Below are 20258 nucleotides of genomic sequence, written 5' to 3'. Positions count from 1 at the left end.
GCGGGCTTCTGGGAGATGTAGTTTCTGCTCTGTAGGCTGGACGGGAAGAGCGGGGGAGGCCCCTTACGCAAACTACAATTCCCGGCGGGGAGCGCGGTGAAGGTGGGTGGGTTCTGAACATGGCGGCGGTGGTAGCTGCTACGGCGCTGAAGGGCCGGGGGGCGAGAAATGCCCGCGTCCTCCGGGGTAAGGAGAGGGACCCCGGGGAGGGCCGGACTGCAGGGGGCACCCTTTTACTCACATCCCGCTCGGCGATAGCAGGAGGTCAGGGCTGTCGATTGCTGCCCGCACCCCTCTGCAGGATCTTAAAGAGTCTGGGAGCTAAAAGATGCTCTCTAGAGGTCACCCAGTCCATCCCTTAGCCTTCCCGTTACACGACACCTTTGGGGTCTTGCAGCGAAAGGGAGCCCCAAGGAAGCCTTTTAGACTCCCGTGCTCCAGGTGTTTCACACTCACCGCAGTGCAGAGGAAAGAGCCCTGGGCTTCTGGAGGCTTGGGTTCTAGCCCCGGATAATTAGCAGTTTGACCTTGGGCGAAGCAGTTCGTCTCTTGGGGCTTCAGTTTCCTCTTCTATAAAATGAGGGGACAGAGTAGACTACCTTTAAGCTCCCTTCCAGTACTAACATTCTGCAGTTTGAAAACCATTTTTCGGATTTCCTTCATACGTCTCAATGTGAGCCCCACTGCAGTCCTTCACATCCTGTCGTCTGATGAGATGAAGAACAGCGAAGCTCGCTCTCCTGGCACCAGGGTGATGAGCCCGCAGTGACGTGGAAGTGGCTTTCAAAGGTGCCACCTCGATGGCGATTTTCCCATTTCCCTCTGGACTTTCCCTGGTACTTGTTACTCCAAACTGCAGTCACTCCCCTTCCTCAGATCTCAGCCATTCCTTCCCCGGGCTTTCGTCTCACCTTCTCTTACCTACCTTCCTTGCCTCCATCCACAGGGATTCTCTCAGGAGCCACAGCTAACAAGGCTGCCCAGAACAGGACCCGGGCACTGCAAAGCCACAGCTCCCCAGAGTGCAAGGAGGAGCCTGAGCCCCTATCCCCTGAACTGGAATACATTCCCAGAAAGAGGGGCAAGAACCCAATGAAAGCTGTGGGACTAGCCTGGTGAGTTTTAACTAACCCTTTGCCCACCAGTGGGTAGTGGCATGAGGGGAGGGTGGAACCCAGAAACTTCTCCAAGTTTCAGGTGGTGAGCTGAATCCAAGGTTGCGGAGACCGGATTGCTGGGTGTGAGGACTGGAATCTCAGAGGACTGGGGCAGGGGAGGGAGTTGGGAAAGTATGTGAAATTGGAGAGATAGTGGGTTTTCTGTGGAGTGAGCTGAGCTAATCTGATTCATTTTTGGGTCCCTGGCCTCATCCTCTCTTTTGGGAGCTTGGGGCAAGACCCAATTGAGATTTTAATGGAGATTTAATTGAGATCACGCGAGATTATATTAGTTGTATAGTAGTAGCACCTACAAGGTGTTCAGTGCATTGTTATTTGAATCTGACTCTGATCTTAATACGTATTATTGATCAATATTAAAAGAAAAAAAGGGGGAAAATTAACATTTTTTCCAGCACCTAAGGTGTGCCAGTACTTTATCACGTAATGTTTTAGGCTTTCTGAGATAAATAGGACATCCCCATTTTATAGAGGAGGGAACTGAGGCTCAGAACTGGATTCTCACCAGGTCTTGTGACTCCATGACCTTTCCCCACACTGAAGTGCCTCCCACGTAGCAGTTACTCAGATTAAGAAGGGGAGTCTGGGAGGGCGTATGGGGTGGTTTAGGCAGACGGAATCTTTGCCAGGACTTGGAGAGAGAAAGAGGATGGACTGTCTGGAAAATCTTGCACAGTTGCTACAGCAGGAGATGGCAGGGCTCATGCTGAGGAGTGTCAGGCTAAAGGGGAAAGGAATGACGAGGTGGGCAGAGACCCAACCACACTGGCCCTTTTGTGCCGTGCCTAGGAGTTTGAACTTGGCCAGGAAGTGATAAGAGAGCTATTACGGGGTTTTGAGCAGGGCAGCGACAGGATCTGATTCGAGTGGGACCCTCCAGCAGCCAGCACAGAGGCTGAATAGATGCGAGTGGTATTGCAGTGTTCGTGCAATTGGTGAGGCTGGAATGAGATTCTCCCCAGCTCCTCTGGCTCAGGCTTGGCCCCTCCCCAAACCCCGTGCACATCTCCCCACCCCTAGGGCCATCGGCTTCCCCTGTGGTATCCTCCTCTTCATCCTCACCAAGCGGGAAGTGGACAAGGACCGTTTGAAGCAGATGAAGGCTCGGCAGAACATGCGGGCATCCAACACGGGCGAGTATGAGAGCCAGAGGTTCAGGGCCTCCTCCCATCATGCCCCGACTCCTGAAGATGGGTCCCCGGGTGCAGTGGTGAGGAACACTGCCACCCTCCCCTAGACTGTATTGATTGTGGTCTCCAGACTGTCAAGTCCTTTCTGGTCTTTGCCTCTGAGGCCCACCAGAGGGCGCATGAAGCCCAGGCTGCTGCCAGCCCCATCCCTCCCAAGAAACCAGCCAAAGGCAAATAAAGTTACTGAGTGTTTGAGTGGAAAGGAACCAGGACTGGGTTTGTGAGTCCCTTGGGATGGGAGGGGCAGAGTGTGGGGTTGGTTACTCATGTGTGCTCCCTCTCACAGAAGCCTCAGTGTTCCAGGCTGAATGGTTGGGGAAACCACAGAGACTTAAGTACAAGCCTAGGCTCAGGCCCTGGGGACCAAGCCCTCAGAGCTGCTGGCCAGGAGGGTGGGGTTCCATTCAGCCTAAACAAATAATAAAGAGAATCAAAGAAGGCGTTCAGGGTGTGGAGGTTAAAAAAGCACTTAATCCTCTTGGCTGTGTCCAAATGACTCAACCTCTCTGGGCCTCAGTTTCCTTGTTCGTTACGAGGGATTGAACTAGTGATTTCTAAGGCAGGAGTTCTAAACCTGAACGTTGTGGTCCATCCCCACCCCACGCCCCATATGTGAAATCGTGTGTACACATAGTTTTGAGGGGAAGAGAATTCATGGCTCTCATGCACTTTTGTAAAGGGTCCGTGGTGCAGAAAAGGTCATGTGCAATGGCTCTGAGCGGCCCCTGCCAGACCTGGGGTTGAGGGTTGAGCCATCCATCACCAGGAAGCGCTGGGACAAAGTAGACTTGGTTATCGTAGAAAAGGTAAACGATACAAGCCAGAACGCAAAGCTAGGATGCGGACGCGTTGGGCAGAGCCAGACAAGTTCTCCCAGAGCTGACGACACCTTAAAGTGAAGAAAACCAGAGCCAAACAGGGTTTTACCTTCTAAACGTTAAACTTTATTACATTTCTGGTTATGTCCTTTTTGGGGATATATTTAGGACCAAATACTTAATAGAGGAGCCCTAATTATACCCTTGGGCTGACTGGGTCTCCACCCCAGCCCATAGAGTGACCCTTGTCCCCCTTCCCCATTCCAGCTTGAGGCACTTGGTGTCATGAAGAAAGCGGTAGCTGGCTGGAGAGACGGGGCCCAAGTCTTAAATCCCCCAAGCGTGAGTTAACAAACTAAGAAGGGCGTCTCCTTCCTCTTGGGGCCCTCCCCGAGTTAGCAGAAGGGAAGAACCATGGGTACCACAATAAGCTTCCGTATCTCTCAGGGTGGGGGACCCCAAGGCACTTCCCCTGCCTACACCCCCGTCTCTCTTCACCCTGGTTGCTTCCTGACCACACGGCCAGGAAGTGGTGATCATACGCACCATCCCATCTCCTGACCTTTGTCCCTCACCTTTTCTGCTGTGAGCAGCCTGAGCACAGGAAGCAGGAGGTCCCTCTGACTAGAGATCTCAGAAGCACCAGGGAGGCCCCAGGCAGCTTTGGAGAATGGGGACCAGGTGGCCGCAGAGGGGCCTGCACTACCACCACAAGCCGTGAGGAAGCCCCGGATAGATGCTGCTCTGTACTGGCCTCTGCGCTTGGCTTTGCTCACTCTCCTCCTCCCCACCCGAAACCCAGAAGATCAGTATATATGTGCTGTCGAAAGAAGAGGCTGAATGAAGCAGGGGAGACCCACGGGCACAAACCCCCTCTACCTTCCTGAGTCAGAAGGCGCCAAGGTTGCCGAAGAAGTACAGGATAATGCCTATGAGTCCAGGAGGCGGGGGGCAAAGGTCTCTGGCTTTGCTGGGGGCTGAGAGAGGAAACAGCTCCAGCTATCAAGTCCAGAAGCCCGAGGCAGAAGTGGGAGAGGAAACCCCATCACCAGAAAGTCCCTCCTACCTCTCATATTCCATTTTAGCTATCAGATAGGCTCTTTTCATCCCTCCCCACTCCAACCCCAACTGTTAAGGATTTGGTGCCCCATAGTGGGCGGAGGGAGAATGCACATCTTTGGCCCAGTTCCTGCCAAGTCCACTAAGGGCAAGAGTGAGTTAGTCCCTAGTTCCTCCAACCCCACCAAGTACCTACACATCCACAGCCAGAGAGGCTACCCATCCCCGGACAGAAAGGAAAATGGGCATATTACTTGAGGGGAAGGAAAGGGGTCTAGGCCCAGACCCAGATCACAGGGCCCAGCCCTCTAGGGAAAGAAAAGTCCAAGGGTAGGGCGGAACGGGAGGTGCTCCTTAATCGCGATTCCCCAGGAGCTGCAGCACAAAGGTGAAGATGTAGACAATGTCTGTGTAGATCTGCAGGGCGCCGGTGATGTAGTCCTCCGGGCTGATGGTGTACCTCCGGTTCCCCAGGACCAGCTGTGTGTCGTAAGCCAGGAACTGCAGGACAGGAAGCCACACATGAGGACCCAGGGGCTCAGTGGTCAGCAGATCTGTCCTGGGAGCCTCTGGGCCATTAGATATGCTTAGGGAACACATTAACGAACAGCAGAACACGTGGTCTCTGCCGTTAAAGCAGTTCACTGTCCAGAAGGGGACAGACACACCATCTCCATAATACGGCCCACTGACAGTTCTCATAGCAGGCGGTGTGAACAAGAGATGACGGGAATGCCCAGAAAATCAGTGGAACCTCTGGACAGTAGGGAAAGGGAAGGGCGGCTGTGGCCCCACTCCCTGCCTCCCAAGCAGCCTACATTCACCATCCTCACAGTTCCTCCCCTCTGTCCCCTCAGCTCCCCTTCCTAGAGGGGTTGGGGTCTTACTCACCAAAGTGAAGCAAATGGCCCCCAAAGCAGCATAGAGCATGTGCAGCCAGTAAACCTGGGGAGAAAGGACAGGGATGGCATTAGAAATCTTAGCATAGCTTGGACTGAGGCAGGCCCTCAGGACCATCCTCCCCCCCTGGATGTCTGGCCAAGTGCGAAGATCCAGGAAGCTAGCTACGTGAAAGGACTACATCTACCTTCCAGATCCTGGGAGAAGTTAAGAATAGTAACATATATGGTAGAGAAAACAGAGGCCATCATCCAATGCCCATATAAAACCAATCACAGCATCCTTTAGCCTAGCCAGTCTCCAAAGTTAGTCAAGGTACAGAGGTGTCCACTACGCTCTGGAAGAAAGAAAATGGTTGAGTTCTAGCTCTGGGAGGGGCAGACCCAGGCATGCACCGCTTGAAGAGCCCCATCACCTTCACCCTAGTCATGGTCAGCCTTCAATAGACCGTGTTCCTGCAGCCCAGCCTGGGAGGGACAGACTAAAGGAGAGGGCTGGGAGGGAAGCCCCCCAGCCACCCTGATAAACAGCGGGGTCAGGGAGCACCCCCAGGGCAGCCCTGCTCAACAGCCCTCCAGGGGCCTGTCCACAGAAGGGCAGGGCCAGCCATGGTCAAGTGGGCAGGCGGCCCTCCCATTCATGTGCTTCCCCTTTCAGCACTGTCCTCCCCTCCCCGCCAGGAAGCTCCCCTCAGCCTAGGGGCCTCACACGCTGCCCCTCCCGCTGACTGGAATAAAAGAGGAGTTAGATACAGTGATCGCTAAGGTCTCTTCCACCCAAGCCCATCTTCTCGGTCCTCTGGGCTCCTCTGGCAACCTGCCTCTGAGAACCTGGTCTCAGCTGTCAGACAGATCTAACCACTGCTTCCCAGAGGAATCCCATGATGCTGTCCAGGGCCTCAGGTGCTACGGCTCCCAGGACCTGCCATTTCCAAAGATACCCCAATCCAGAGGATGACGCTTCAGCGTGGGTGCCTTTGCTATAGCCAGTCGAGAGGTTCTAGAAGCCAGAGGCCTGTGGGGCCTGCTACACCACCATATACAGAAAGTCTGCCCTGGGCACTGGGTTCAGTGACTCCGGCTCTCCTGGGACACTCACATATTGGAAGGACAGCACGATGGCACTGACAATGCCAGTCACCATCATCACAATCCCCAGGACACAGAAGAGGCCTGTGCACGAGGTGAAGTCCACCTGCCAGGAAGAGAGGGGGAGGCACGTGTCAGACGGGCCACCTGGCCCAGCCAGCCAGGCCCTCCCTCTTCCTCCAGGGAGTCCCAGTGCTGCCTCCTGGGGGCCATGGGAGTGACCATGACATTCTAAGGACAGACACAGGAAGCAGTTTTGTGGATGTAGTTGTGAAGGGAAGGGGATTAAGGTCTCTGAGAGACATGCCTGGCATAGGGGTGAGGGCCCTTCCAGGCCTGCTCATGTGCCAAGCCCGGAAGGCCAGGTCTGTATAAAACGGGGATGGGGTGGCCAGGGAAGGGCCCTCCGGTGCCCTCACCTTGGTCTGGAAGCAGAAGATGGTGACTGAAATGGACACCACAGCAGTGATGATCATTGCAATGATGACGGCTTTGGTGTCATACACACTGCAGGGAAGGAGTTGAGAGAGGCCAGAGGCATATGCCACACACGAATGACTCCAAAACTACTACTTCTGGAAGCATCGTGCCCAGAATCCACCCATACAGGTGGCTGCCAGCCCAGAGATGCCCCACGCTCCCCTATAAAACGCACCACCGTGTAGTAACTGTCCTTGAACGTACCTGGAAATGGTGCCGGTCATGTAGCCCATGGCAAGAGTCTGAGGGAAGGACAGAGACCAGAGTGAGACACTTAAGAAGAGAGCCGGAGCCCTGGGGGCACGGCCAGGAGGGTTTGCCAGAGCTGGCGATACGTGTGACTGAGTAGGAAAGCCCGGGGAGACCAAGGGCAGGGGTCAGGGTAAGGTCGGGGAGAGAGCTAGGGACATCTTCCACCACAGCCTTCCACCATCCCTTCCCTGGGACCAGCCCTCCCTCACCATCTCCACACCCTGGACCTTTCTAGACTCACAAAGAGGGTCAGCAGGATAAGGTTCCATGGGAAACGGCGTCTGAAGGGAAAGAAACCATAGTTAAGTGGTGTGGGGCCGGCCAGGTCTCAGAGGCTCCATTAGCAGAAGGAGACTCTTGGCTTATGTGCCTGGAGAATTAGGCCTGGACTTGGGGGAGGCGAGGCTGGCATGGCCCTTGATACCTGCTCAGGTGTCTGTGCAGGGACAAGAGGGACAATAGGACAGACCTGGGCTGTGGAGCCACAAAGACCTGGATTCGTTTGCAGCTCTCTGACTACCTGTGTGACTGTGAGAAAGTTCCTCGGCCTCTCTGAGCCTTGGGTTCTTCCTATTTGTTAAATAGTTTAAGTGCTACACATCTTGCAGGGTAGCTGTAAGAATAACAGCTAGATAGCTAAATAGATCCCACACACGGCAGGCACTCTGCACACAGCCGAACGATAGCCACCACCATCATCATCATCACTGCCGGTACGTCTCCACTTAGCTGCTCTAAGGAATCCCCTTTCTGTGCAAAACAGCCCCACACCCCCATCCCTTCCCACTGTCTAAGTCTCTGGGACTCACCTGGGTCCCTCGCAGCAGGCAAGGGTCAGGTACGTGGCCAGGAACACAGCACTGGGGAGAAGAGACAGGGAAGTAGTCTCCAGACCCCCTCTGCCCCTTGGCCCCCTCCCGGCCCAGCCTGGCGGCACTCACCACACCGGCAGGCTGGAGGTCCAGAGAGCTATCTAGAAGTGTGAGGGGAAGCTACCCAGCCAGGGGCACTGAGGACATCTGTAACAGGGGGTTTGGCCAGGGAGGAGGCTGCCAGAACACGGGGATGGTCCTGCAGGACGCACGTTGACACCAGTCCCCCACCCCTGGCTCTCAGGAGTTCCGTGACGCTTACACTCAGTGGCACACACCCCACTTCCCAGCACAGCTGGGAGGGCCCCTCTCCAAAAGGATCTGATCCCTGCCCCGAAAAGCTGGTCAGCTGCCACCCCTCCTCTCCTTGCCCCCGTGCAGGGAGCAGCACAGACTCACTAGGATGCGTAGTAGACGGCCAGGTTTGCCCTCACGAACTCGCTGACGGGCTTCCTGTGGAGCAGGGGGGACAAGAGAGGAGTCACACCTCGGCTTGTCTGCCTCCCTGCCGAGGCCCTGCCCCCTCTTCTCTAATCGCCCACATCCCAGCTCCTCTTCCAGTCCCTCTGAGTTGAGGGCCCACCCCAAGCCACACTCCCAGCAGGTGACCCAGAGCCCAGGACCCCAGAGCTACTTCCCAGCGGTGCAGAGAGGCCTAGAGACTCACACAAAGGTGAAGATAGCGATGATGGCCACCGTGATGAGCAGCTGGATGGAGATGATGGTGTAAACCTGGAACACAGGCAGTGGTGGGGAGCACGGTCACGACCCTGCACTCCCGGACTCTCCCCAGGAAGCAGCCGGGCCCTGAGACCAAGGAGCCCCAAAGACCTTACCACCCTAGCCCTGGCCCCTCTTTCAGAGCTAGGGAGGAGTCTCCTGCCTCATTCTGAAGGATCTACTCTTACTCCTCTTCCACTTCCTCTTCCTCTTCCACTTCCAAGCTCCGCTGCAGCTTGGCAGACAGGCCGCCCCCAGTAAGGGCTCAGATGCTGTACACGCCCCCACCAGGGCTGACCCCCACCCCCCACTGCCCCCTGTCCTCTCCCCCTCCCTGCCCAGCACCTGGCCTGCACTGTCACTCACTGCCCTGCCTCTGCCCCCTGCCTCACCGCACTCCCAGGTTCAGCATCCGCGCCTACAGCGGTTCAGCCTGACATTGGTCAGGTATCTGTCCACCCTGAGCAGGTGCTGGGCAGACGTGAGACGTGGGGGCAGGGGCTGTGAGCTAGTGCAATCAGTTCTGGCTTCAAGTTGCTCCCGTCTAACAGGAGAAGGAAGCTTGCAGGGGGCAGAACACTTCAGCAGAAGCTGCCCAGATTTTCCCAGATTGAATCTGCCCCCCAAAACAAGGTCAAGGAACAGAGGAACAAAAGGTGGGCGAACACAGGTTAGAGGAACTGGGGTCCCCTTTGAGGAGAGTGCAGGGCTAGAGAGGACCCAGAAGGCAGCAGCACCTGTGCGTGGAAACGAGTGTCCCCCGGCTCCGTTCCCTCAGCCCCAGGGGCCCAGGTTCACCAGCCTCCCAACCCATATCTCACCTTTTGGATGAAGGCGTGTCGGACTTTCCTGTCACCCCACTCTCCAGATTCGAAGTTGTCACTCACAGCTCTCTCCTCCCCATCATAGCCCTGGCCTGAGCCTGGGGACAGATCACATATGACCAACTGGGGACCTGGGACGTGTGGCCTCGATCCCCAAGCCTCCACGGCACCATCTCACAGTCTCAGGTATCTCCAGCCAAAAGACATGTGTTACAACTCAGGAACTCCCCAGCCAGGTTCTCTAGGTACCTTCCACGTGTCCAGAGCTGGTACCACAGGGAGCAGCGTACCCCTGGCCAAAGGGGGCTTAGGTGTGACCACTCCGTCAGCATGTATTTACTGAGGGGTGTGAACACCTGTGGTCACTGCCATCAAGGGGACACGACCTCATGAGGAATCTAGGCAAGCGCGGGGCAGAGGGGCTGGCGGAGTCAGAGCGGGGACTCGGGGGTGGAAGGAGGAAAAGGAAGATAGAAACAGCGCACGTGTGTGGAGGATGGAGAACCGAGTGTGCAGACTGATCTACATCAGGCAAACATTAGGACTCGGGGAAAACAGAAATATCAGGGGTGTGCGTGCACAGGACGAGGCGTGACCATAAATGTGACTGATGTACCAATATTCACACCAGAACACGTACGGCCAGATGACAGCTGGCTGTGCTCCAGGATTCCAGAGATGCTGCAGGGGCTCAACACATTCTTTGAATGCCTCTTTGGGAGCTGCTTTCAAAATCCGCATGTGAGCCACACAGGAAAATCTCACCACATTCTAATCTCATCTCATTTCTGACCAAATTTACCAGCCATGATGTTTATCAAGCGTCCAAACGACTTCTGGATGTTGGCGAAAATCAGATGCTACCTTAAGAGATGAGGATTTGTCAGCACCGAGAATATTAAAAAAACAAAAGTGCTTTGGGTTCCAAAGGCAGCTCCTAAGGAAGTGGGGAGTGTAGGTGGGGTGGCAGCTGCCTCGCTGGGCAACGGAAGCGGCCTCCTCGGGTCGCAGCTCTGAAGGAATTAATTACTTCACCAGCCACTTTCTCATCTGATGTGTAAGTTCTGGTGTGTGTCTTACGGACCCAGTCTCCTTTCTGAATAAAGGGGCTGGCAGGTGGTCCGCGGGGCTAGGAGCTGAAGGAAAAAGCAGGGAGGTAACAAAGATGGGGAAACAGAAGGAGAGAGCTAAAGAGAAGATTGAAAAAAGGGATAAAGGAAGTTGAGAAGGAAGGAAGGGAAGTAGCTTCAGTGCTATGAGTATTGCCTCCTCCCACCCACCCCCACTGCCCTTCAGGGACTCACCATAGTTCATGGGCGTCGGGTGGATGGGGGGCATAGGCTGTGGGTAGCCAGCAGGGTGACCGTAGCCAGGCTGTGGGTAGGCAGGGTACCCACCAGGCAGGACAGATGGCTGCCCGTAGACCCCCGGGGGCAGAGCGTCAGGGTACAGGGGGTTGCGGTCCTCATACGGAGGGGGGGCACTGGGGTGGGACATGGTGGCTCACGGGCTGAGGGGAGACCCCAGCTGCTGGGACCTGAAAGAAAGACGAGAGAAGCAGTCATGAGTGCCCAGGCCCCGCTCACTCAGCCCCAATCCAGCCTGCCTCTGTGGAGAGGAAAGCCTCAGACTTCCTCTCCCCATCACAGCGCATCATTTCCTGCCCACAGGCCACCGTCCCCATCCCCCCAGTACCACCCACCCCACCAGCTCAGCCCCTGCCCCTCTGCCTTCACGCCAGCCCTTTCTGTGTAGCCTCCTGCCACAGGAAGGCGGGAGACGGGGATTTGGTGCGGGAGCCCGAAGCAGTCGCTGGGCATCAGTGGTGTGAGAGCAGCGGGCCTGGGAACCACACCGCCCCCACCCCTGTGCTCACTTAAGAAGGCCTTCCAGTGACCAGGGAAGAAGCCCAATGGCCCCAGCAAAGCCACGGGTGAGTCACAGGGCCAGCTGGGACCCACTGAAGGGGCCAGCCCAGCACCCACAGCAGCTGGCAGGAGCTCCCGGCCTGAAAGGCAGCGCTGGGGGAGAGCCAAGGCCCAAAGCTGAAGACAACAAGCTAGCCCCAGGGCTGGAGCTGCCAGGCCCGGAGGAGGAGGGCCAACCATGGCAGGCTGAGTCAGGGGCCACCCGAGAGGCCTGAGCAAGTGGGTGCACAGGGATGGCCCCTGGGGGTTGGGAGGCTGCGCAGAAAAGCAGGCCAGAGACAGGACTTTCTGGTTCCTTCAAATAAGAGCCAAGGAGCGTCAGGCATGCGACAGCCTGTGGCTGCCACCACTCTCTTCGTGGCCTTGCCAGGGAGTGGGGTGCCAGGGAGTGCAGGGCCCCAAAGCCCCCGGGACGGGGAGACACACGTTTCGAAAGCCAAGTGCCTGGTGTCCCTGTGATTCCTGCCTGTTTGCCGCCCCCCCCCCGGGTTGGCGGCCAGGATAGGAGAGAGTGCTGAGGAGTCACGCCAGATCCAGCCAGTGCCTTCTCTGCGGGAGGAGAGCCCCACAGCCAGGGGAGGGCTGAGGAGTGAGGAGAAGGGAACCCCAGAAACAGAGCCCAAAGGGACCCCAAAGTTGTACAGCCCCAGATGCTCAGCTCCACTAAGGGAATCCAGGCCCAGAACAGTGAAGTGACTCCCAAGATCACAGAACTAGCAAGTGAATGGCACAACCAGAACCGAGGTAGGCTGAAGGTCCTGGGTAGGCGTCCTCTATATTATGCTGTGCTCTCTAGGCCCTCTTATGCCAAATAAATGGCCTTGGGGCCTGGTGTTCCCCTCTGAGGTGGCAGAGATGAAGACTTGGGAAGAGCTAAGGAGGAGGTTCCTGGAAGGGCCCTAAGCCCTGAGAGAATCTGGGCCCCTTCACAGGGCCACCACCGGCCCCTAGAGTGTCTCCCAAGGGAAGAACTTCAGGACCGCACAGGGAGAAAGCACGCCCAGATCGAGGTCAGCAGACATCCCAGAGCTCTGCCAGGAGGGCGGGAGAACTGGCCTCTCTTTTGAGGGCTCCCTGCAGAGTGCAGGCAGCAGATAAAGGATTGTCTTAACTCTTCTCTCTCGACTGGGATAACACAGAGAGGGGAAGGTAGCAGGGAGGGGCGGGGAGGAGGGCTCGAATAACAGGCCAAGTCAATGAGTTATTCTGAAGAAGGCTGTTCTCCATCTTCCCAGAGTGAATGGACCAGAACATCAAGAATGTGTCAGGTCAGAAATAAGAAAACCTTCCCGACAGTGAGGGTGTGACACGGCCATGGCGGAAGGCCCTGCATGGTGGGGTAGAGCACCCTGAGGAAACAGGGAGCGGAGAACGGGGAGACCCAACACTGAGTGGTGTGAGTTTAAGAAACAGGCATAGTAAGTGTTTTTGAAAGTATTTTGGGTTTGTCAGGGTAGGATAACATTCATGAGCAGTTATAATATCTGCATCCCCTTAATAGACTTTTTTTAAAAAGGAAGGGAGAGAAACTGGACTCTCCTGCCCTGGGGCAAGAGGCTCCTTCTTCCGACAGCGCCCTCCCCCCCTCCCCTTCCAAACACCCCCCTTAACTCCACCGGGAGGACAGCATCCTGTCTGCGGGAAGCAGCACGGGTGGGCCACCTGTGGAGTAGGGTTATCTATCGTTACTGCCGTGGGCCCAGCTGACAACAGGCTAAACACGGCTGGCGAGACACTGGCAGTAAAGACCCTGTGGTCGGAGGCCCCAGCCGAGTCACTTGACAGTGATGTCACCATGACCTGGTCCTGTCGGCTCCTCAGGGCGCACCTCTGTGAAATGAGGTGAGTGACCCAGATGATCTCTGAGCTCATTTCCAGCGCTAACGGACTGGGACTTATCTGACAAACCCAGTTACCCACGCGGGGCCTGCCCTTTGCCCCGCCAGCCAGATGCTCCACCCGCCAAGCCGGGCAGACAGGTCCCTCCCCAAACCAGAGGGTGAATCAGGGAGCTCGAGGCCGGCCTTGGGTAGGCCACCAGGACTCTGGGGTTCCGGTCCAGCACAGTGGGCCGCTGACTCATGAAACCGCCCTCTGCCCTCCCTCGCCCCTCCCTGTGACGCTTCTCTTTTCAGAGGAACTCACCAGTAGACCTCTCCGCAGGGAACACAGAAGCTCACAGTCCAGTTCTCTGCGGGCTTAGCCACCAGCCCGTGCTCACCAGAGACCGGCACTGACCACTTTACCTCACTATGCATCAGTTTCTCCATCTGGAAAGTGGGTTTAACACTATACCAGAGTTGTTATAAAAATTAAATGAGAAAATCTATGTAGAGCACTTAAAATAGTGCCTATCTTTAGTTATTATTTCATTAAATCCTTATGATAGCCCAACAGGGTGGATATGTTGTTATCCCTTTTTACAATAAAGAAATAGAGGCTTAGGAGAATTAAGTCACTTGCCCAAGGTTACTTAGCTAGGGTGTGATGAAGTCGGTCAGCTCCAGACCGACTCCAGGGCTCTTAATGTCTCTGCTCTCATCCTCGTTTGGACACCCTGCCTATCCGAACTTCACATCACTTCTCAAAGCTTCCCATCTCAGACCCTCTACTGACAAAAGAACGCTCACACAGCAAGTGGACGCTGAACCATTCAGCCCATTCCATCATCCCCGTGGTCCGCAAACCCTGTGCAACCACCAGGAGGAGAGAGAGTGGTCAGAGATGGAGATTCTTAAAGGTCAGCACTGAAAGGAAACTCACTCATCTAAGGCAAGCTGACCCCTCCCTTTACCAGGAGCCAGCCACAGTGCAGGAGGAGGTAGAGTGACCTGTCCCTGGCCACAAAGTGGGGCCCGGGGCCAGGACTACATCCCAGCTCTCTGGTGTAGAGACCTGTGCGCCGGAGATGGAGAGAGTGTTCAGGCCAGTCAGGGGAGTAGCTAAGCTCAGTCACACTCCCCTCCGAGCTGAGGGGCAGGAACCTCAGGCCCAGGGCTGCCAGCATTGGCAGCTTCTGAGCCTTCTCCCTGGCCACGGCCTGACCTACATGGAGCGCTGGCTACTTCCACGTCATTAAGGCCTCAGCTAGGGATGAGGTTTGGGCCTGGCACGTGACTAGGTAGTAGGGAAAGGGAGAAGTGGTCGGTATTTACTTTCATGACTATGACTAAAGGTGGGAACCGCAGGAGAATGTGGCGTCCAAAGGAAAGGAGGGTAAAGAGGCAGGAGAAGATACAAAGTAAGTATGATTGATACCCAGAAACTAGAAACCAGGAATCAGGGCATCTGAGTTCCGCTGGTAGCTACTGGAGGGGCTCACAGTCTCCAGGGGCCAAAAAGGACCTTTAAGTTTCCCCATCGGAAGCCTGAATTTTCCTAAAATACAGCAGACATTCGGCTTCTGTTGTTGGCATACACACTCCAACAACAGGAAGCAAGCCTGTTCCATTGCTGGCAGCTCGAATCATTACAACATTCTTCCTCCCAATGCAGTTTATCAAGACATTCAGACTCCACCCCATCCTTGTCAAGTTAGATCTAAGCTTGCTCCCCATCTCATGACCCCATTCTCATGTCCCATCAGGAAGGAGCCAGAACCTCTCCTTTCTCCTACATGACCCACAGGCCCAGCCATCGGAAGTGGGTGGGCTCAAACACAGGACTTGTTGGCTGTCAAGGATTTCAGAGGCAACCTTGGGGAAGCCACCTCCTTCCCCTGGCGCCGTCTCAGTGTGGCCAGCATGCTCCCAGCCAGCTGGGGCCCAGGTTCAGGCTCCCTGGGGGGCATCTGAAGGGTTAAGGCTCTGGAATCTGCTGAGAGGAAGCTGGAGCTACTGGGGTTACAGCAAGAGGGTGCCTGTGTATGTGTGTGTGTCGGAGGGAGGGGCGGAAAGGAGCAGCTGACTGGTCCAGGCAGCCTGCCCTCCTCCCTGCCAGGAACGGGTGCCCGGAGCCAGAATGGAAAGAATAGCTCAGAGTGCGCATCTCAGGAAACCCCACCCAGCCGGCACAGCAGCGCAGCCCCTGGCCTGCTGTGACCAGGCCTCTTGTGACAGCCTCCTTCCTTCCCTTTTCCTTTACCTACCCCAACTCCCCCAGCTCTTCACTCCCCTCCAAGCAAACACTTCACCCTCCTAACCCAGCACATAGCCAGGAGGGCAGAGGAGTAAAAAGATCCACCCGGGAGTGGCTGGGCACGCCACCAGGCCTGACGCACACAGACCAAGGGGCCCAGAATCAACTTATCCTTCTGTCCGCCTGGCCTCTGCGGTCAACAGGATGATGCCGAGAGGATCTAAAAACTGAAATGTCAGAGCTGGAATGAACTTTAGAAATCATCTGGTCATTTGACAGACCAGGAAACCCCAGAGCCACGAAAGTTCCTGCCCAGCCCGTGACAGGCCCTCTTGGTCATGGGTTTGGAACTTTCATTCCCAGCCCTGCCCGCTGTCTGAGAACTCAGAGTAACAGATGCCAGCGCCCGCATTGCTGAGGCAGAGCCAGAACAAGTCCCCATCCCCCCAGTTCTCCATGCCCTCCTGCTCAGAAACGGATAAGGCTGCCAACCCATGACCTCCCTCCCACCCCGGGCTCTAACCAGGGTAGCCTCTCTCCAGTCGGAAACTGAGAAGGTGGCTCCAGCCTCCAAGGAAGGGGAAGCCACCCTGGAGGGCATGGGAAGACCCAAGTACTAGGGTCCCCCCATCACCCTTCTCCAGGGGGGCAAAGCAGTGTCATCAGTGCAGGTGACCTTGGAGACCCCAGCCAAGCCAGTGGTCAGAACAGCTGGGGAGTGCAGATAAGGAAAGCAGACAGCAATAACCAGGGCTGGATGCAGCTTCAGAAACACAGCCCCATCCATCTCCTTTGTGTTTCATCTTCTCCTACCTTTTTCAGTTGAACTTCAAGATGAGGAGGGGGAAAGTCAGACAGATAATGAACAACCCACAGCAGAGAAGGGAGACAAACCCCTCCCTGCGGTGGGCAGGGAAGGAAGAGAACCACTTAGAGTAGCAAGTACCGTGTACTTACGACCGGCTACCAAGGATGTCTGCTCCTCGCAAGGGCCCTATGAGGGGCATATCCTTATCCCTACCCTAAAGATGAGAAAACTGAAATTCGGAGAAAACCCGATCCAAGGTCCCCCAGCAGGCGAACAGCAGAGATAGGTCTGAACCCAGATCTGACGTCTGACTTCGAGTGCCCTTTGCCTTTACACCTGCCTGGAGCAAAAGCCCCTGAAGCCCCCGCCAGTCACCTGTGTGAAGAGGCGAACACCGACACGCGGGGCCAGCTGACGTAGTGAAGACCGTTCTCGTTGACACCAATTCCTTTTCCCTCGTAGAAAGCTGACCTTTGCCAGAGCCCTGGGTTAGGAGGCAGGGAGCTGAGTTCTTGTCCTGGCTCTGGTCCTGACTCCACTGTGTGAGTCAGGGCTAGCCACCACACATCTCTGGACTCAAGTTTTCTCATCCGTAAAGCAAGCGCACTGAACCAAAAGATCAAAGTCCATTCGGACTCCAAGAGTCTCTGCTTTTGAATGAACAGCCTAACAGACCAGAGCAGAAGGCTTCAGGGCGGAATGACTTGCTTCCTAAAGAATCTCCGCCGGATGTGAAAGTGGTCTGGAGGATGGCTACAGAGGCAGAGGCACAGGGCATGACCTGGGCCTGGGGGCGGCCATAACTCCCTCTCCTCCCAGACTGCCCTCTGGACCAGCATCTCCTGGGTCTCACTCACCACAGAGCCTGCAGAGAAACAGCGATACGCTGCAGAAGAGAAAGAGTACGAGGCAGGAAGGCAAGAGATCTGGGTTCGAGTTCTAACTCTGTCACTAACTAGTTGTGAGGATCCAGGCAAATGACTTCCTTTGGCCTCCTTTTCCCCCCAAATCAGCCCACATCGGGGAAAGGAAGAGGGATTAGTTACCCGAACCAGAGAGTGGAAAGCTAGACTCATCCAGCCCGGCATTTCCCAGACTGCCCTAAAGAGCGCCGCCCCACGAGATGGTAATGGATGAGCTCAGAAACAGATAAGTCTGAAAAACAAGCCATATCCCCTTTTGGAAATTCACAAGGCGCAATGGCATAGGAAGCCTCTGAGAAGTTCTGCCCTGAGCAAACGTGTTCGGCTTTGTTCCTGCCAACTTCCTTAAGGCTGGAACATTTGTATCAGGGCACACCTCGTTACCATCCTGTGGCGCGCTGGCCAGGCCACCTTTGTTTTACAGACTGACCTCAGAATGATTCATGTCCTAAGTCCTCATATCTTGAAACACCTGTCCTCACCCCCAGCCCCTCAGAATAGTCACATTCAGTACCAGGCAGGGCCCCTCACTCTCAGAGCCGGATCCTCTGCAAGGGGCCTTCCTCTGCCCTGTCCCCACAGCCGCTATAATCTCCAAAACGGGACTCACTGCCAAGGGCTGGGGGACATCTCCAACCAGCACAGAGCCAGGAGGCTGCGATCCCTTAACATCGCCTTCATGTGATAGGAAAAAATACCAATCATTACATATGAGAATAAGGACTCATTCTCATCCTCCTCCCTGACCCTCTAGGTACCAGGCACTGTGGCCTGTGGACTTCCGGGCATCATTTCTACTTTAAAACAAGGCCCAGGTTTTGGCCTAGAACCCCAGAATCAGGGTTGGAAGATTCTGTCAAGGCCATCCCCTCCACGGCATTCCCAACAGAATACTCCAGAAAGCCCACATCAGGGTTAACCATACCGTTAGCAGAGACCTTCTCCCCAGGTTGCTGTATGAGCTTCCACTCTGGCCCTTCCAGTGTGTGTCCCTTGCCTGGGGCTTCTGCTCTTTCTGAAGGGTCCAGGGTGACAAGTTTTGGGGATGGAAGCGCTCTTCCAGCTGAGCCATTCCCATGGGAGGAGGCTGAGCTGAGTCGGCTATTACCCCAGCTCATGAAGTGAGCTTCTCCCCACACCTGAGGTGTACCCTGTCATTACCTCTCTGAGGTGCCTGTTTTTACAGGTGAGACCCTGAGGTCACGGCACAAGATGACAGGAAGTCAGGGCACTTGACGCTGTGTGGTCCCACCACTACTTTCTAAGTTTTAAACTGGCTCTCTGGGTCCTCATGGCTGGAGAGGTGGGGAGAGCAGGCAGGTGAGGCGGAAGTATGGCTGCCCCCTGGCCCCTGACAAAGCAGCCCCAAGGGAGCGCTTAGCTCCTCCTGCCACCGCCGGCCAAGCCAAAGGCGCCAGCTTTGAAACCAAAGCTCACCAGTGAGATGAATATTTCAGAGCCCCAGAGAACTGGACACCCGAGGGACCTTCCATGACATCTGCCTCTGTCCCTGGTTTCCAGGCCTAACCCCCTCAACCCATGTCCAGGTTCCTCAGGGGGAACCCCAACCCCTGGATACCACACAGAGGCCACCGTGGGGTCAGAAGGGATGGTGACCCCCAGTGGACAAGAGCTGGTGCAGAACCCGCAAGATCAGGGCCGAGCCTCCCAGCAGCCTTCCTCTACTGCCCCTCCCGCTGTCCCGTCTTCACGGTTTTCCCCTTTCCCATTTTCCTGTTTGGTTTTTACTCCGGCCCAAAGAGGCCACGAGGAGGATAGTATTGGTACTTCCGGGTAGCTTTCTGAACCCAGTCTGAGGGCAAGTGGCTAGAAGGGTGTGGACTGAGACAAAATCGTGGTGACAGAGGTGGCAGGTTCCCCACGCCAAGAATGGGGGCTGCTCATGGCTTCCACCCGGTCCCCAGCTCACTCAAATACTCGGTCACCTGTCTACACCAAAGCTGCCACCAGGGCGTGCAGAGCCAAGCCGAGGCCAGGCCAGGCCCTGGGCCGCCTCCCCTCCCCCTCCCACCAGCTTAAGGCCGTGACAGCCTTTATCCCACGCACAGCTGGCCACCCTGGGGCTGGCACTGTGGACACGCCCAGCGACAGATACGCGCCAGGAAGCGGGGGACAGGCCACCCTCAGACCCCGGCCCGATCGTGCCCACAACCCGCGGCTCGGCTCCCAAGGCTAAACAGGCGCCACTCGCCCGCCCGGGGCGCACAGGGAAAGAGAAACTCCAAAGGTGAGGGAGACAGAGCCCCATTCTGGCCTACCGCGCACTCGAAGAAAGTTTGGGACCCCATCCCAGCGCCGCCCCAGCCCTGGCCGAGTCCCCGCGGGCCCGCGGGCCCCCACTCCCGCCGGCCCCGGGCCCCTGGCTTGCCTGCCGCTCCCGACGGTGCGTCCGCGGGCTCCCGGTGTCGCAAGTTGGTCACCCCCTCGCAGGCCTGGACTGGACTGGTGTTCAACGCCCCGCCCCGTCGCGCCGGCCCCAGCCCGGCGCTGGGGTCCGCCCCGGTCCCGCCCGCGTCCCGCCCTGTTCGCGCTCCTCCCATGTCCCTGAGGACTTACTAGTGTCTTCGGATTTTAAGGCAGTACGTAATCATAGTTGGAAACTCAAAACTATAGGAAAAGATCACTTCTTCCCACTCCTCCCGACTCCCAGCGGCGAGCGCTTGCTTTTGATGCTTCTCTGCCTATATATATCTACGTGTTTTACTTGTTTTGTACGATGTTTTGCTTGTCGCTTTTTTTTTACTTCACATTTTTGCATGAACATTTTTCTTGTCACTAAATATTCTTCAAAAGCATAATTTTAAAGCCACAAAGTATTCTATCACACAGCTATTGCTGATTTATTAAATCGGTTTCCTACTTTTAAGGACATTTAAATTGTTTCCCTTTTTTCTCATTATGAGACATAAATCAGTGATGAACACCCTTGACAATTCTATGCTTTTAAGCCAAATGTACTTTTCAAGTTTTAAACTTCAAACGTCCAGATGCAGAGATAGATGGAACTTAGAACCTCTGCCCCTGGGAACTAAGACATTGCCTGCCTGAAGTTACTTCAACCAGGAAAGCAGGTGTTTTAGAGTCAGAAATCCTGGGATGTAGATCACTACAATCAGTGCA

General features: G+C 55.8%; 2 protein-coding genes across 6 annotated transcripts in view; one reads left to right on the top strand and one right to left on the bottom strand.

The window, feature by feature from the left end:
* Nucleotides 1–34: 34 nt before the first annotated feature.
* Nucleotides 35–20258, top strand: part of PNKD (PNKD metallo-beta-lactamase domain containing) — a 58303-nt gene continuing 38079 nt past the window's right edge. The window contains exons 1-3 of one of the 4 annotated variants that reach the window (XM_060301862.1): nucleotides 35–186; nucleotides 634–836; nucleotides 947–1115. In XM_060301862.1, the coding sequence (XP_060157845.1) occupies nucleotides 1093–1115 (23 nt within the window). In that variant the 5' untranslated portion in view covers nucleotides 35–186; nucleotides 634–836; nucleotides 947–1092. Of the gene's footprint in view, nucleotides 187–633; nucleotides 837–946; nucleotides 1116–2198; nucleotides 2599–20258 lie in introns of those variants that run through there. The other 3 variants (XM_030851194.2, XM_060301863.1, XM_060301861.1) reach the window with 3 other exon arrangements.
* On the bottom strand, nucleotides 3293–19630 carry TMBIM1 (transmembrane BAX inhibitor motif containing 1). Of its 2 annotated transcripts, none has more exons than XM_030850789.2 (12): nucleotides 19507–19630; nucleotides 10686–10918; nucleotides 9379–9479; nucleotides 8505–8569; nucleotides 8237–8290; nucleotides 7775–7825; nucleotides 7207–7246; nucleotides 6918–6955; nucleotides 6653–6740; nucleotides 6244–6339; nucleotides 5137–5190; nucleotides 3293–4746 (listed from the first exon to the last, which is right to left on the bottom strand). In XM_030850789.2, exons 2-12 carry the CDS (start codon nucleotides 10876–10878, stop codon nucleotides 4600–4602), a joined length of 927 nt encoding a protein of 308 aa, XP_030706649.1. In that variant the 5' UTR covers nucleotides 10879–10918; nucleotides 19507–19630; the 3' UTR covers nucleotides 3293–4599. The 2 variants fall into 2 exon arrangements, with proteins under 2 accessions (XP_030706649.1, XP_030706738.1); XM_030850878.2 differs by lacking the exon at nucleotides 19507–19630 and adding an exon at nucleotides 16570–16678.

The sequence above is a fragment of the Globicephala melas genome, chromosome 7 (genome assembly GCF_963455315.2).
Source record: "Globicephala melas chromosome 7, mGloMel1.2, whole genome shotgun sequence".
Lineage (NCBI taxonomy): Eukaryota > Metazoa > Chordata > Mammalia > Artiodactyla > Delphinidae > Globicephala > Globicephala melas.
Note: the sequence above shows the minus strand (reverse complement) of the source record. Positions and strands in the feature narration are given on the sequence as shown.

Excerpts from the sequence above, each read along its gene's own strand:
- TMBIM1 (XM_030850789.2), bottom strand. The coding sequence starts at position 10,878 with ATGTCCCACCCCAGTGCCCCCCCTCCGTATGAGGACCGCAACCCCCTG. Across the intron at positions 5,191-6,243 it reads TCGTGCTGTCCTTCCAATAT|GTTTACTGGCTGCACATGCT; the intron begins GTGAGTGTCCCA and ends CTTTCTCCCCAG. Across the intron at positions 4,747-5,136 it reads GGGCCATTTGCTTCACTTTG|TTCCTGGCTTACGACACACA; the intron begins GTGAGTAAGACC and ends CCTGTCCTGCAG.